At 40.2% G+C, this 14,968-nt stretch overlaps 1 protein-coding gene across 2 annotated transcripts in view; it reads left to right on the plus strand.

Moving 5' to 3' along the window:
• LOC113494252 overlaps positions 1-14,968 on the plus strand; it is an 84,680-nt gene that overhangs the window by 64,381 nt on the left and 5,331 nt on the right. For both annotated transcript variants that reach the window (XM_026872512.1, XM_026872513.1), the window contains exons 2-15: positions 6,890-7,043; positions 7,297-7,587; positions 8,106-8,298; positions 8,656-8,746; positions 9,935-10,066; positions 10,495-10,776; positions 11,106-11,238; positions 11,748-11,861; positions 12,151-12,249; positions 12,550-12,636; positions 13,134-13,274; positions 13,687-13,873; positions 14,110-14,246; positions 14,761-14,869. In XM_026872512.1, the coding sequence (XP_026728313.1) occupies positions 6,988-7,043; positions 7,297-7,587; positions 8,106-8,298; positions 8,656-8,746; positions 9,935-10,066; positions 10,495-10,776; positions 11,106-11,238; positions 11,748-11,861; positions 12,151-12,249; positions 12,550-12,636; positions 13,134-13,274; positions 13,687-13,873; positions 14,110-14,246; positions 14,761-14,869 (2,052 nt within the window). In that variant the 5' untranslated portion in view covers positions 6,890-6,987. The remainder of the gene's footprint in view (positions 1-6,889; positions 7,044-7,296; positions 7,588-8,105; positions 8,299-8,655; positions 8,747-9,934; positions 10,067-10,494; positions 10,777-11,105; positions 11,239-11,747; positions 11,862-12,150; positions 12,250-12,549; positions 12,637-13,133; positions 13,275-13,686; positions 13,874-14,109; positions 14,247-14,760; positions 14,870-14,968) is intronic.

Genomic DNA, 14,968 nt, shown 5'->3' on the forward strand with positions numbered 1-14,968 from the left:
TTTAACAACCAGCATAGCTATTCGTATCATGCAGAAATAAAAGAAAAAGGTGCATAAATATAAAATAGTGATAATATCACGAAAATTAAAAAAAAAATGAAAATTATGCAATTTTGAGACACCAGAAAGTGATACTCCTAATATACATCGAGACTTTGCGAGTTGGAATTAAGCGGCGATCGAGTCCAAAAAAAACCGTCTCTTTAAATTTCTAAATAATGCTCCGAATCTAATTTTGACAGCGTGATTTTATACCTCCATCTAACTATCGTTAATTATCGCATCGAATCAATCAAACAAACTTTATAATGTTCTTTTTAAAGAGTAACTTTAAACTTATGGAGTTTCTTGCCGGTTCTTCTCCATAAGAATGACACATTGGAACTGTGCAACTAGAGACACTACTGTTACTGTTTTAAAAGTGCCTGGTTTGGCTCTGGTTTTTTCCTGACAGTACCCTCTTTTCTTATCTACATTAATAAGTAATAATCGTGGCACATTAGAGCATAAAACGTTTCCCCTCGCTCCACTTGGCAACTGGGTAATGCTGGTAACAGTCGTGCTGTCTCTACACAACAAGCTCCCATAAACTGTATTCATAATAATTAGTTTGGCACCTAAATAAATAACGGTTGTGTGTGAGTTTTAATACAGTATCTTATGAAGTTTCTTGCCGGTTCTTCTCCATAGGAATGTCATTCTGGAGCCTCGTAACTAGAGTCAGTGTTGCGTTTTAAAAGTGCCTGGAAAACGGCCTATTTGAAATGAAAAAAAAAGTGTTGCAAGAAGGAAAATAATGATGAATGAAATCCTCAAAAAATGAGAAAACAATACATTATCCTAATTAACTAGAACTCGCATGTTTTTTAATCTTCCAGTCTATGGTTTAAATTTGTCCATAGCATTATGTTTATGATGTGTTTATGTATTATCTTATGTGTATTTAATTGCAAACAATGGAATCGTCTTAAAAAAAATTACTTTCCTTATAAATGGTAAAGTAAAATTAAAACTTTATCTATAGCTAAGCAAAATGCATTTCAATAGGATTGCACAAATCTAACTAAATTGAAATTATATTCTTTCAAACACAATTTTTATTTTAACAAAAACATTCAAACGTAAACATTTAATTACTAATTATAATACGGAAGATAGACTGCTTTGCATATTTTTAATAATTATCGCTTAAAATTCGCAATTTAAATCGTAATTACATTTACAAAGAGACTTTGAAATATCTCTGAGAACCGAAATGAGTTTAGCTCATTACCTGATGACCCAAAAAGGTTAAAACGGCCCTTTATCTATCCTTTATCATTAGTAGAAACTGTAGAAAGAAATACAAATTGGCATATTAGTATTTAAGAACTTAATTTGGACTTTTTTTTGGGTTTCACTTACATTCAAGTCACATGCACAAAGACACCCAAGGACAAACATTCTTGGACAACACAAATGGTTGTCCTTCGGGATCGAACCTGCGTCACGTCGCGCTAAGACGGGCAGTACGTCTATTCAGCCCACTTAAAAAAATGGTAGGTTCTTAATTCGTCTGTTTCTTTTATGAACTCAGAACTTCAGACTGGATGAACTGATTTTCTCCATTCTTTTTTCATTTAACGTGAAATAGCTGCCATTAAATCCCGTTTAATCACAATCAGTTTTGTTAAAAATAATACTTTACACCGATTAAGCCGAAATGTTTTGCCTAATTTAACGTGTTTATTTTATGTGGAATAATTGTCATCTCGGCACAAAAAAAAACATTTTATTTCTTATTAAATGATGTAACGGTTTACTCACGCGTATTTATCGGGGTAGCCCGACTAGTTTCGGACCCAACCGGAGTCCTTAATCATGAGCAGACGCGGCGTCTGCTACGCTAAATAAATACGCGTGAGTAAACCGTTACATCATTTAATAATGAATCAGTCTCACGATAGTTATTATAAAAAAAAATATTTCTTCTCCGTATATCACAAAATGTATTATTCCACCTACTTTTGAATTTAACACCTTCACCAAACAAACAAAACTGATATAATTAATTAATATTATTCTCAGAAATCTCATATATTACTTACATAGGCATTAATTAACCCGCTTGTGTCCGGTCTACGTAACGTAAAATCTTTTTAACTCGTTTTGTATTTATTTATGCTAATTATTCGGTAACATCCGACTTTGTTAAAGACCGTTACCGCAGACCGTTTCATACAAATCTTCGTCTTAATCGCTTTAAACTGTGTATATTCCGATATGCTAATATGTGCACAATAAATAATTTAATTTGGTTCCTTACAAATAAACTTACCCTGCAGAAAAAAAAGGAAACTTATCATTTTTTTTTAGCTAAAGTAACCGTTAATTAATATCGATTTTTATTTGCTGTTACGGCGGGAATAAAAAAAACTCAATAGCTATCTCAGTTCATGTGATACAGCCTTTTGACAATCATACAAACATGTTTTAGTAATATGTTTCTATTTTTATCCTTGGGTTAGACAATTGACCCCAAAAACGTCACATACTTCTTTTTAAACCTTACTTACAAAACGACTTATTTAAAACTTACAAATAAAAAACATACCTAGACATAGGAAAACAATAAATAGAAATATAAACAAGTAACTAAGTGCTGGTCAAGGGAACATTAGCACAGTCCCAGTATTACGTATTCAGCAATACTGCGCTGCGCTAGATCGTGCGGTGCGCGGTGACATCCGATGCGCTTGCGCAACTCGCCGAACGCCTGACGTTAGCGCGCCGCGCCGCCTAGTTAACGGGAATCGGTGTATCTGATTTGGTTTGGAACTAGTTTTGTTTGTTTAGCAATATTTATATTTAATTTTAGTTAAATAAGTACTTATTCTAATATCGTACATCGGTGCATTCGTTCATTAATCGACACAGCCACTAGGTTCTAATTTTAGTTGGTAGTAATTTTAGTGTAGGTTTTAATTTTGCCCATCATTTAAAAACATCGTAATACAGAAAAATACCTGCTAGCTGTTGTTCAATTCTTAGGCTACTTGAATGTTGGCTATAGCTGCAAAAATATAAGCCTCCTTTGAAAGAAGAGGTTAAAAATCTCTATTTACAGCCAAAGTGGTAGCTTGCGCCATACTAATTTCTTCAAAATCGATCCAGGCATTTGGGCGTGAAGAGGTAACAAACATACACACAAACACTCTCCCATACTTTCGCATTTATAACATTAGTGCGACTATTAAACGTTTTCCCCTAATACCCCCTAATCTCATTCACTCGGTCCCATTCACTCACTCTATCATTAATACTCATTGTTTATAAAGCAAAGTTTCTCATAAACGCGTATAATTTGTAGAGAAAAAACTAGATAAACATGTACTTTCGTTTTCCCGTGCGACGTAAACTTACTGACTTTCTATACCGTGACGCTTAGAGACACTTCATAAAATGATCATTTACTGCTACTTAGTATAAATTGAGTCATGTACAAAAACTACGGAATACCTTGCTGTGCATTATTAAAATAAAGCAACGGATTCTGCAATGTCCTCAAAGATGCGATGATCTCTTGTCAAAGCTTATGCTAATCTTATAGAAACGAATACATATAACTATCATGAAATTTGTCTTTTAAAATAAATGCTCACCGCAGTTAGCAATAAAAGCCTTGTGTCGCGGGTGGTTTCACAACATTGAAGAGCCAAGACATCCAGACTCGGAACAAGAACTTGTTGATCACTTAAATAATTGTCCTATGCGGGACGCAAACTCGGGACACGTCGTGCGTTGTGGTTCCTGGGTGAGAATCGAACCCAAGATCCAGCATAGCAGTAAAAGACATGTACCTCTGCACCAACAAGCCAATCAACAATTGGATCGCATATCAATGAATCCATGGCAACAATAATATTCCGAAAGGCATACATAACTGCGCACACGCACATAGCGAACAATAACCTCATTACAGCTAAATAAAGCTAATGAGTGCGACATCGCAATAAAACCAACCGGTACAGTGGACTCCATTATCACATTGACTTGCCTGTTGGTCTAGTGGTTAGTGACCCTGACTGCTATACCGGAGGTCGTGGATTCGATTCCCGCCCAGGACAACTGCTGTGTGATGAGCATGATCATTTGTTCTGGTGTCTGGGTGTAATTTATCTATAATATGTATGTATTTAGAAATATTATATAAGTAAGTTTATCAGTTGTCTGGTTACCATAACACAAGCTCTGCTTACCTTGGGATCAGATAACTGTGTGTGAGTTGTCTTAGGATATCCGGCACACCTCCCCTCCTTCCCCAGGGCGGAGAAAGTCCATGAGGATTTCCCAAGGAAAAAAAAGAATATATAGGCACTGTCTAACATCCACTATATTTTTAAACAGACTTTCGTTTGCAGATTCATAGTTGAATGGTACAATTACTGTTTGCTTACGTTGTTATGTCGGGATCGCTTGACTAGTTTCGGATCCAATCGGAATCCATAATCATGAGTTGGTTTGGCTCGCGACCTCGCTATCGTTGGCTGTTCAATCGTTTAAGGATTCGCAATATAGTGATAATTGACACGCCGATACGGTCTACTATAAATTCTTTAAATAAGATCGACCTAAGAAGTTCTAACGCCCACTACAAAAAAAGAAAAAGAAGTCAACGTTGGAGGCGTTGACTTCTTTTTATGAGCTAATTAATAACCTTTACAGATGAGCCTTCAGGAAATCAATTATTCTGTGCTATGTTTTTTTGTCTGGCTCGCTTGAAGCCCCTCCTTATGCGTTCACAAAGGGGTATTAACTCTCATCACTTTGGGAAACAATGCTATAGATTAACAATATTATATTTATGTGAACGATTCAAATGAACTATACTGTACCTACATTATAACGGTTACGCTGAAATAGAGCAATCATATTCATTTGTTTTTTTAGGACACCGTGAAAGGGGCAGAAGTGGATCACCACTGTAGTGTCCCAGAAATTATGAACAATCTGGGGCTGGCGGATAATAATAATAATAAGTTTATTGCGTAAATTGTGGCAAAAAATACAATAAGAGTCACACTTATTTACGTAGTAAATTAATGTAGTTCTCCCTGCTTTAATGCTGATGGAACTGTTTCACAATCATTTAAGTGATAGACACAAAGACGCCCAGACTCAGGACAAGCATTCGTGGATCACACAAATGCTTGTCCTACACCGACATCTAACCCGAGACACGTCGCGCTTTGGCGTGGTGACCTCAACCACTCGGCTATCCGTGCAAGTCAATATCAAACAAGACCTCTTAAAGACTTCAGATGTGGAAGCAAGACGCACTCTACACGGTATATCGTGGCGTCTCTCTTTCGCAACTAATCTTGTCTAACGCTTCTCATTCTCAATAATAATTAAATAATTTTTGATCATATTGCTAAAAGATTTTGTTCATACCTCTTTGTACACTTTTGATTAACCGTCAATCATGTTTTATATAATTAGACACTTAATAACGCTCGGTTTTCTAGGGTTCCGTGGCCAAAACCTTAAAAGTTAAAACAGGAGTCTATTTCAAAGGCTCCGCTACCTGTCCATCCATCTGGCACCTGCAGGATGTATCCCATGAATTATGACAACTAGACTATTAAAATTTTCACAGATGATATATTCCTGATGCCGCTATAACAACAAATACAGATAACAACCAGATTAAGCAACGCTTATTAAGGTCATAAATTTGTTGGGTGTCTAATGATTTTTTTTAGCTACCCTGTAAATTATTTGTTACCTAACTAAACGATTTTTATTTAGCCTATTGGTTCAGAACCCAAAGAATCGCAGATTTTGCCACTTCTTATTGACAGCACAAAAATGCAATTCATGTTTTAAGTCTTGTAATACAGTTTTCTCTACTATTGTATTTAACTTACCTAACTGACTATCTGTCAAGTCAGCGGTGAAAGTACTGTGAAGTCCGTTCAAATATTAAACTATAAGCATCCTAAGTGACGCTTAAGTTACGTAAGAAGTTATTGAATTAAAAATATAACAGTACGGTAGATCCGCTGAGCTGGACTTTCCTTTGGCGTAACAATAGCAGGGATAATTATAACATTATTATGATATAAGACTAGCTGTTGCGCTCGGCTTCGCCCGCTTGGATCTCAAATAATCTCAATAATAGGTTGAAAAGCGTAACCATCCCTTAACGAAGTAGCATCAAAGCATATGTGTTAGTCCAAGATGTCAGCTACGTCCATACCAAATGTCATCTAAATCGTTCTTGCCATTTGGGTGTCACGAGGTAACAAACATACATACATATTTTCGGGCTTAATATTAGATAATAATAGGCGAGGCACAGTACATGGATAACTGGTCAGTTTCTGGCAGTATTTGCCCATAAGGTCTGGACAACGGTAAGGAATTGGGGGTTTTATTACGAGTAGGTTCAAGTCCGAAATATTGCTGGACAATAATCTCAATACAAATTCAAATTTTCACGTACATTCTTCTGCTTAAAGACAGTCATTCAGCGTAAGACAAAACATAATTAAAATAATTAATAAGTATCCAAGGATTGATTACGCATGATGCGTTTGCGTGCGGTTAATAGGGACACATACAACTTGACAGTTGCAAATAACTGCATTCATTATTTTTACACAGACTGCGACGAATTATTTTCTTTATGTACTAGAAGTAATATCAGCTCAAATAAATCCCACTGCTGGGCATAAGCTTTTCCCATATATGAACAAAAATTAAACATCACGAGGTTAGCTTTATGCGGATAAGTTTTCAGATAGCCCTATTTGGAATTTCAGTTTCCTCAAGATGATTATTTGTGTTTTTGTGTCCCCGTTTGGACTGGATACATGTTTCATCTATCTATCTTTCATCATTACAGAAGCCTGTGCTAGCAGCGGCGGTGCATTGAGCCTGGTGGACCAATGATGAGCGTCGCCGGCTGCGGCCCCTGTCTGCGCCCCCGGCCCCGCCACAGACATGGCCGCCCTCTCCTGCTACCAGCCCTGCAGGTCGCATCTTGCGCAACCTGCTAGGTAAGCACCAACCCTGAAAATACCAACTGACCAACAGTACTGCCCAAAAATTTATTGGAAATAAGATGAGATTGCACACCTTATACCAAGAAAAGTGATCTATAGGGACAATTCTCATTAGAGAGTCCTTTGACATAAGAATAAAGCTCGTAAAACATGGTTGATCTATTAATGCGAAATATGCCAATCGCAAAAACAAAAAAAGCGTATTAAATAGAATTCATATCAATAAGCACTGGTTTTCCATCTACAGGTGTCTAGACGACGACGAAGACTGTCACCAATCAGCGAACTTCTCGCTTCGCCGCCAACAATTCATCGAGCGATGCCACGAGGCGCGGGGCCTGCGCCCCCGTGACTGCATCCCCGAGGTCTCCGTCAAGCGGACCAGGGAGGAGCTGGCCAAGCATGCGTCACAAGCCACGCCGCTAAACCGCCGGCTCAACGTGGAAGCCGGCTGGTCTAAAGTCGAGGAAGTCAGGAAGAAGTTCGAGGGAGCTGCGAATTCAGCCTCGTTCTCGAGGTCTTTTGAGTCGCCGCCTAGGTTAGTCATTAATGCATTTAAAATTAGGCGCAGACGACAAACTTTTTGTGCGATCGAGTCTGCGGCGCTTAAAAAGTCTGCATGGCGCGCGTGTGCGTTACTGGTTCAATTTGCACAGACTAGAAAGTGCGTCACGGATAGTCTGTCGTCTGCACTGCACCTTAACGTTTTAGCTATAATGTCTCAATTGGCAATTATCGCTCCTGAGTTTTTGGGTGAAGAATTCATTTCCCTTTAAGTTTCCAAGTAGTGTGGTGACTTAACTACCTGGAATGTCAGACTCATTGCAATAGCATCAAAGACGCAAAGACAGCGTCATATTTTTCCTATAATAGTATAATCTGCTATAACATGCATCGACAGTCAGTCTTTTTAGCTTTAAGAAAGCTTCCTTTTAAACCGTTTTCAAAAACGAGGAGGTTCTCAATTAGTTCTTTTTTCGTTACCTTATCACTTAACCTCTTTGTCCGACAAATACTAAGCACATACCAGAATGATAACAACTTCGTTATCCCCAGACGACGTCTCGCGGACTCGTTATTCGCGAGTTTCAAACTTCCTCGCAAGCGGGACGGGATGGCGGCCCCGCGCTCGCTGGCGCCGCCGCAGCAGCAGAAGAGGAAGTCGGCAGTCGAACTGCTGGCTGAGACGAAGGCATTCTACGTCAAGTCGGAGACGGTGCTGGACAGGAAGCAGGAGCTCCCGCTCAGGGTAAGGCTCAATGTTAGTACTTTTTGGATTGTTTTTAGCTTTAATCATCACCTATGTTCAATTTTTGTGTTAATATATTAGGTACAGTTCCTCTGAAATAGTTTTGAGTATACATTAACTTCTGGTGAAAACAAAAGAACCTCATTAAAAGACTGTGTTGAAAAGATTGCAAATTCAAATCTTCAAACATTATTTGTGATGTAACTTTTCCGGAGTCACGGATTCGAGTCTAATTCGAATTTTATTTAATTGTAGAAGTTCAAATTGAAATCACTATTCTAGTATCCCTTACCAAATAAACATTTTTACCAGCTTGTATTCTGTAATATCAACTTCACTGAATATTATTATTGACAGATGAGCAGCGGCCTTGGGCAGGCGATAGCTGCCGGCGGCTGCCACCTGGTCAGCTCCGGCACCCTCAACAATGACGCATGCTGTAACCCTTGTGAGTACACAAAAATCCGTATCCTGAAGCTGTAAGTCTATGAGTATATCTTAAACTGAACTTAAAGCCACTTGGTATAATCGGCTAAGTCACGCCAAATCCGTAGAGCTTTCGAAAAAATGCAAAAATCCAATGCCATTAGGTAGATCCACACGAAGGACAAGCTTTGCAATTTGTTTGCTCCACAAAAACTTGTTCCGAGTCTGGGTGTGTCTTTGGACCTATTACTTGAACGTTCGTGAAATCCCGCGCGAGTTGCGACATAATAAGCTCCTTTCTTGAAAGAAAATAAAATGTCTTGCACTGACGATGTAAACATTTTTAGATATTTACCAACTTATGGTGACTAGGGAGGTTAAAGTTAGACCACACAGATATAAATGTTGTCCGACTCTTAAGCTTATCAATATGCACACAACATTTCATTAGAACACCGCGATACGAGAATTTTGTATATTAAATAATATACTCCCTTCTAAACCTGTTTACCTCATACAAAAATAACAGGTTGATTCCAATTCCTTGTTTTCCTGATCCAGTCAATTGCATCACAAACTCGCTCCACATAAATGGCCGCGTTTTGACATAACTCACAAGATTAATTGAATAATCACAGACTTGCATTCATTTAGGTCGACTATTAATCAATGTCGAATGAAATTGAAAAGCAAGACTGTGTAGGAAATTGTCTTGGCGTTTTTATGTTGAAAGAAGTCTCTATGGACAGGATATATTATTGATAGCATTGATTTAGGTATAATTTAATACCGCTAATATTTTAGCACGATTATTTAATATAACAATTAAAATAAAGCAATGGTTTTTGAAACATCTAATTTTAGTCCCGATTGCAGAACTTTACGTGGGTGGGGGCGAAAAAACCTACTTGCCTAAGTTTTTTTAACTACCTGCTTCCGAAACAAAATATTTAATTCTTATGTCGCGTGAAGTTTCACAAACATTCGAATTACATGCACAAAGACACCCAGTTTCAGAACCCGCGGCTCATCGCCCGAAGGAGTTTGGCCTGGTGAATCAACACTCATCTTTCCATCCAATCATCACTGGAAAAACATTATAATATATTCACTCATACTTCATACCAAACTTAGTGATTAAACCCAGTTTGTCTCCCTTCAATAAAACCTACTTCTACCCTTCCCTGATGTAACGTGTCCTTGTCTTCAGACGCGACAACCCGCAGTATAGGCGCAACTCGGCGTGCAGTCAGCGCTAGTGAGGGTCTGCAGAACACTCTACGACGGCTGCTCGAGCACGCTGATAGCAGGGAGAATGTATACTCACCACCCTTTGCTGTGTGTAAGTATATTCATACTATATGGAAGTAAGGATCTAGGGATGTGGATTACTTGGAATACCTTTTTTTCTGACATCCAGCTTACCCGAAAGCATCGGCCTTAATGGTTTCCTTTACTTGAAATGCTTTATAATAATTAATTTCTAACACTTTTGAAAGATAAAGAATCTTGAATCCGAAAATGATGTTTTTTGCGAATCTGAAAAAAGGCATTGATCCGTTAAATTTTAATTTGACAGCCCGAATTACATTTATCAAATTTTATTTCCTAAACTTTTAATTAAACGCATAATAAAAGTAATGCTCCAGCTTTAAAAACATTGATGTCGGTTCGCTGTGTAGGATTTTGCCACACATACAATTGACGTTTCTACGCTCTAAATTTGTCTACTTCATTCACCTCAGTAAGTTTTCTTTAATCCACTTCCAGCGCACAAAGTATACGCCGACTCCAGACGGCTCAAGGACTCGTACCCCGAACGGGAGACCATGCCTCGTTCACAGCACAACTCCGGGACCTTCTCGGGAACATTCTCTGGGACCTCCTCATCAGGGACCTCAGGGTCCAAGGCCCAGAAGTCGGACCCCGACCACAGAGACAAGATGAACAGGCCTCTCAGCTTCGGAGATGCGAGGGTCTTCTTCCCGGAATCGTTTGTTATACCACGACAGAGGCCCAGTGAGGTTGTCATCAAGAATACTTATTCTATACGTAAGTGTTAGCATGTATTTTGTGAAATATGACTTTGGAAAAAATGCAGTTATACGGATCTGTGAACGGTGGTATTAAGTTGACTAGGAACTGGTAGTAACTGCATCTGATCGAGCGATTCCCCATCTTATATAAGATGTAAAACCTGCAAGTACAATTGACATACAACTCATGTAATCTGCCTAACCCTAAAGTACCCACCTGCCATCCACTATCCAATATTGCTTATTTGTACCCCAGATCCACTAATGCTTGTTCTGAGTCTGGGTGTTATTGTGCACGTCCTGCGAAAGTAGTTTTTGTTTGAACAAACCAAAATCTCTTTTCAGCGAGTTCGCACTCGAGCCCGGAGAACATTGAACTCCCGGAACCAGTGGTGTCCGGGTCGGGTTCTCCAGCTGAACCCGCACCCACCATCAGCCCGCCCGCGCAGTACGCGCACTCCGCGCCGCGGTACATCAGGTACTCACCTACTAGGTACATATTTTTCTTTCCTAGATGCTGCGATATTATAGATCCAATCAGTACTATGGACATGGCTTTCGATATCAGTTCTGAATAGAATTCTTTGCTTAACCAATAACTCAAAGTGAATAAATTTACTAAATACTCCTATCGCGTTCATAATTTTATCAGCTTAAACCTTCCACACTTAGTGATACTTAGGTTACAATAAAGACAAAGGAGTTGAGTTTTAAATATTTTGTGGACAAATCCAATATCCTGGAAAAATGACAGCTTACACTCAGCTGTCATGATACAACGGTTGACTTACGCGTATTTAACGAGATCGCCCGACAATTTTCAGATCCAACGGGAGTCGTAGGCGTTACGCGTGTAGATAAACCATCCTCACGAAAGTTATCATAACCCGAAAGTATTCATATACGATACTACTTTAAGGAACATACTACATATATTCCCATGTTACGTAGTTGTATAGTAAAGCTGACGTACTGAAGTGATTGCAGGTCGAACTCGCACTCGCAGCCGAGCATGCGCGAGGACGACAGCGGCTGCCCCAACATCAACAGCCACAAGTCACTGCCGGACCTGCACACACAGACCCGATGCTATCCGGAACAGTGAGTATAACATTATTAACTAACTGTAGCCCGCGGACCCCCCCACACGAACATAAAATCGGAGTAAGAACTATCCTATGTGTATAAACTATCTGTGTACCAAGACTCGTCCAATTTCGTCCAGTGGTTTTTGCGTGAAAAAGGAACAAACATCCATACATGTAGTGATACATACAAATTATCGCGTTAATATACCAACAAAAGCTTCTCAGGGCCCAAACGACTAGACATTGTGTGTTATAACATTGTGATTTAAGAATTCCTTCATTAAAGCTATTTCTCCTTGCAGTGTGAGCGTGGGCCACGCAGACACACTCGGCCGTTCACCGCGGCGCCGGCGACACTCCACACACCAGCGAACTGCTTCCTGCTCCTCCAAGGGCACCAGGTAACATTACATTACAATATAGGAGAACTATTGGATAGAATATTGTATGCTCATGTAACTTGCCAGCCACTAAGAGATGTAGAGTAATTGCCAAGGAGAATGTTTCTATGGGGTTAACGAAACAGAAGACAGGGCTAGAGCGAGAGGGAATATATCAAAAGGCTGATGGTCTTCTACCAGCTCTTAAAGTCAGTAAGAGCGAAAGAGAGATCGCAAAAGCGGTATCAAACTTCCAAAACAGCAAAAATCTTCTTTTTATTACTTTGAAGTCAATGGATCAAAATTGTATTTGCGTTTCAGATCGAATCATTCGTCTTTGATGTCCTCGTGCGAGGCGTTTTCTGAACACCCCTCCCCGGGAGAAGAGAATTACCAGTCATATAACAGGTAAGTTTCTTTTTCATCAAACTCACCCTTCGTCCTTTTGTACATAATGCAGACTCCATTTTTACTTATTTTTCTGTGATGTCGCTCATTTTTTCAGTACTCAAAACTCAATCCTTTTTGCTTTCATAGTACACATGTTAACAGATAGTATGTTATAATTGAGAACAATATCGACCCTGTCAGGCACAGCAAGGTGTAGGAGAAAGGAAGAACGCTTGTTTTAATAGAAGACTGTCTACTAGCTTTTCGCCCGCGGCTTCGCCCGCGTCGATGTCGGTTATATCGCGTTTCCAAAAACTATCCTATGTTCTTTCTCAAGGTCAACTCTATCTCTGTACCAAATCAGTTCAGTGGTTTAGACGTTAAACCGTAAAAGACAGATAGACAGACAGACAGAGTTACTTTCGCATTTATAATATTAGTAGGGAAGTAGGGATTGTTAGGTATTTTCAGTAGGTACACTATCTGATTATGCTGTATGTGTGTACTGTCCCCAGTCGCTGCGGGTCCTCGTTCGCGCGCGACTCGGGCGGCTCGAGCGGGCACTACACGCAGCGCAGCGCGCCCGCGCCCGCCGCGCATGCGCACCGCCGGACTGACTCCGGCTCCTCCACGCAACACGACCACGATCATCCCAGGTGACTGACACTGCTTTGATTTGTTCAAGGCGATCCAAAAGACTTAAGTAAAGGATAAGAAGCACAAGTCACGCAAAGGGTCATAATATAGGGTTGTGTTCAAATTGAACCAACTAAATACTCCTCGGGCCCTTTTTCTAACCCAGGCCAGAGGAAGGAGGGTCGCTCGCGCATCATAAACATTATGACCATCAGCCCATGTTAGTCCACGGCTGGATGCAGGCCTCCCTAGTAATTGTAGCTAAATTGGATCTTCGGACACGAGCATATTGCTAAGAGGGGGACTTAAACCACCTCTTTCTTTTCTAAGAGAAATATCTCCTCGTTTACTAAACTGCACCAGTTTTAATATAAGAGCTGATGGTAGACCCTCAGCTCCTAAAGCATTGTATCCTTACGATGTGGTGTGCAGCCGCTACAACTCGTACGTGTGGGTGGGCGGCGGCGGCGAGCACGTGGTGTGCGCGCCCCCGCAGTTCCAGGACGGCGCGCCCTCGCCGCCCGCGCCCCCCGCGCCCCCCGCGCCCCCGCCCGCGCCCCCGCAGCACGCGCACCACCATCACTATGCGCACGCGCCGCGCGTCGGGATACACTTCCAGGTAATTAACCTTCTGTGAAATAAAATTAGCTCTAAGTAAATTTATTGAACTTTCGGAAAACAGGCACCAAACAAATCCTAAAAAAAAATATGTGAAAATAATTTCTAAATTAAATTCAGGTTACACTGTGCAAACTGTCTAGCCTAGCAACTACATTTTCTAAGGATTCATAAGAAAGATATCTACCACGAAAACTTACCATTGTTCACTAACCATTGCTCGCTATGTACCGACAGGCGAGCGCTCCTCCGCCTCAGTTCCAAGACGAGCCACCGATGTACGACTACGGTGACTACGAGTGCACGTACAAGACGCCGCTCAAGTGTCTCAGTGTAGGCCGCAAGGACTACTCGAGGGAGAGGGAGTATACCAGGTTGGTGAGCCTTTTTATTTGTAAAGTAATTGTGCTAAATGGACCTTCACTGTAATCAAATAATGCACAATTTGCCTTAAATCGTAGGAAAAAAATTTGAACCTTTGAATCCTGGTTCAAGTCACCTTTCATTTTACTAATTAAGCGTTCGACTTAGAGGTTTCATAGTTTTCGTTTAAAATCGTTAATCGAAACAAGAAAAGCTCGATGGCTTTCGAATTAAACGTTTTTTTAATTAATGTGTCAGTAGGAAAAATAACAGCCCAAGGTAGGGTTAAATAACCAACTCTCTTCTAAAATTTACGCACGAGAACCAGCATCTATCATTCCAGGGCTCAGAAATCGGCCCTACTGGGATATGTATCACACATCATCATCATCAGCCCATATTCGTCCACAGCTGGACATAGGCCTCTTGCATGATCATAGATCATTTATCATCTTATAATTGTCATTTTTTTTTTGTTTACTAAGACCTCGAGGTCTCCATTCACTATTGATTATTATTGATCAGATACCACGAGCCCAGCACGGAGCTGGTGAGTAAGCAGCCGCAGTACCAGGAGCTGCGTCTGCGGCCGCGCGTGGACGACAAGCAGCAGGAGTACGTCAATACTACACAGGTCAGATAATGTACCTTAAACATGTAGGTCTGTTAAAAAAACCACTCCCGTACATTTCCTTATGTTTCGGGGGTCACAAAGACTTAGGACAAGCATTAG

Source organism: Trichoplusia ni, chromosome 5 (genome assembly GCF_003590095.1).
Source record: "Trichoplusia ni isolate ovarian cell line Hi5 chromosome 5, tn1, whole genome shotgun sequence".
NCBI lineage: Eukaryota > Metazoa > Arthropoda > Insecta > Lepidoptera > Noctuidae > Trichoplusia > Trichoplusia ni.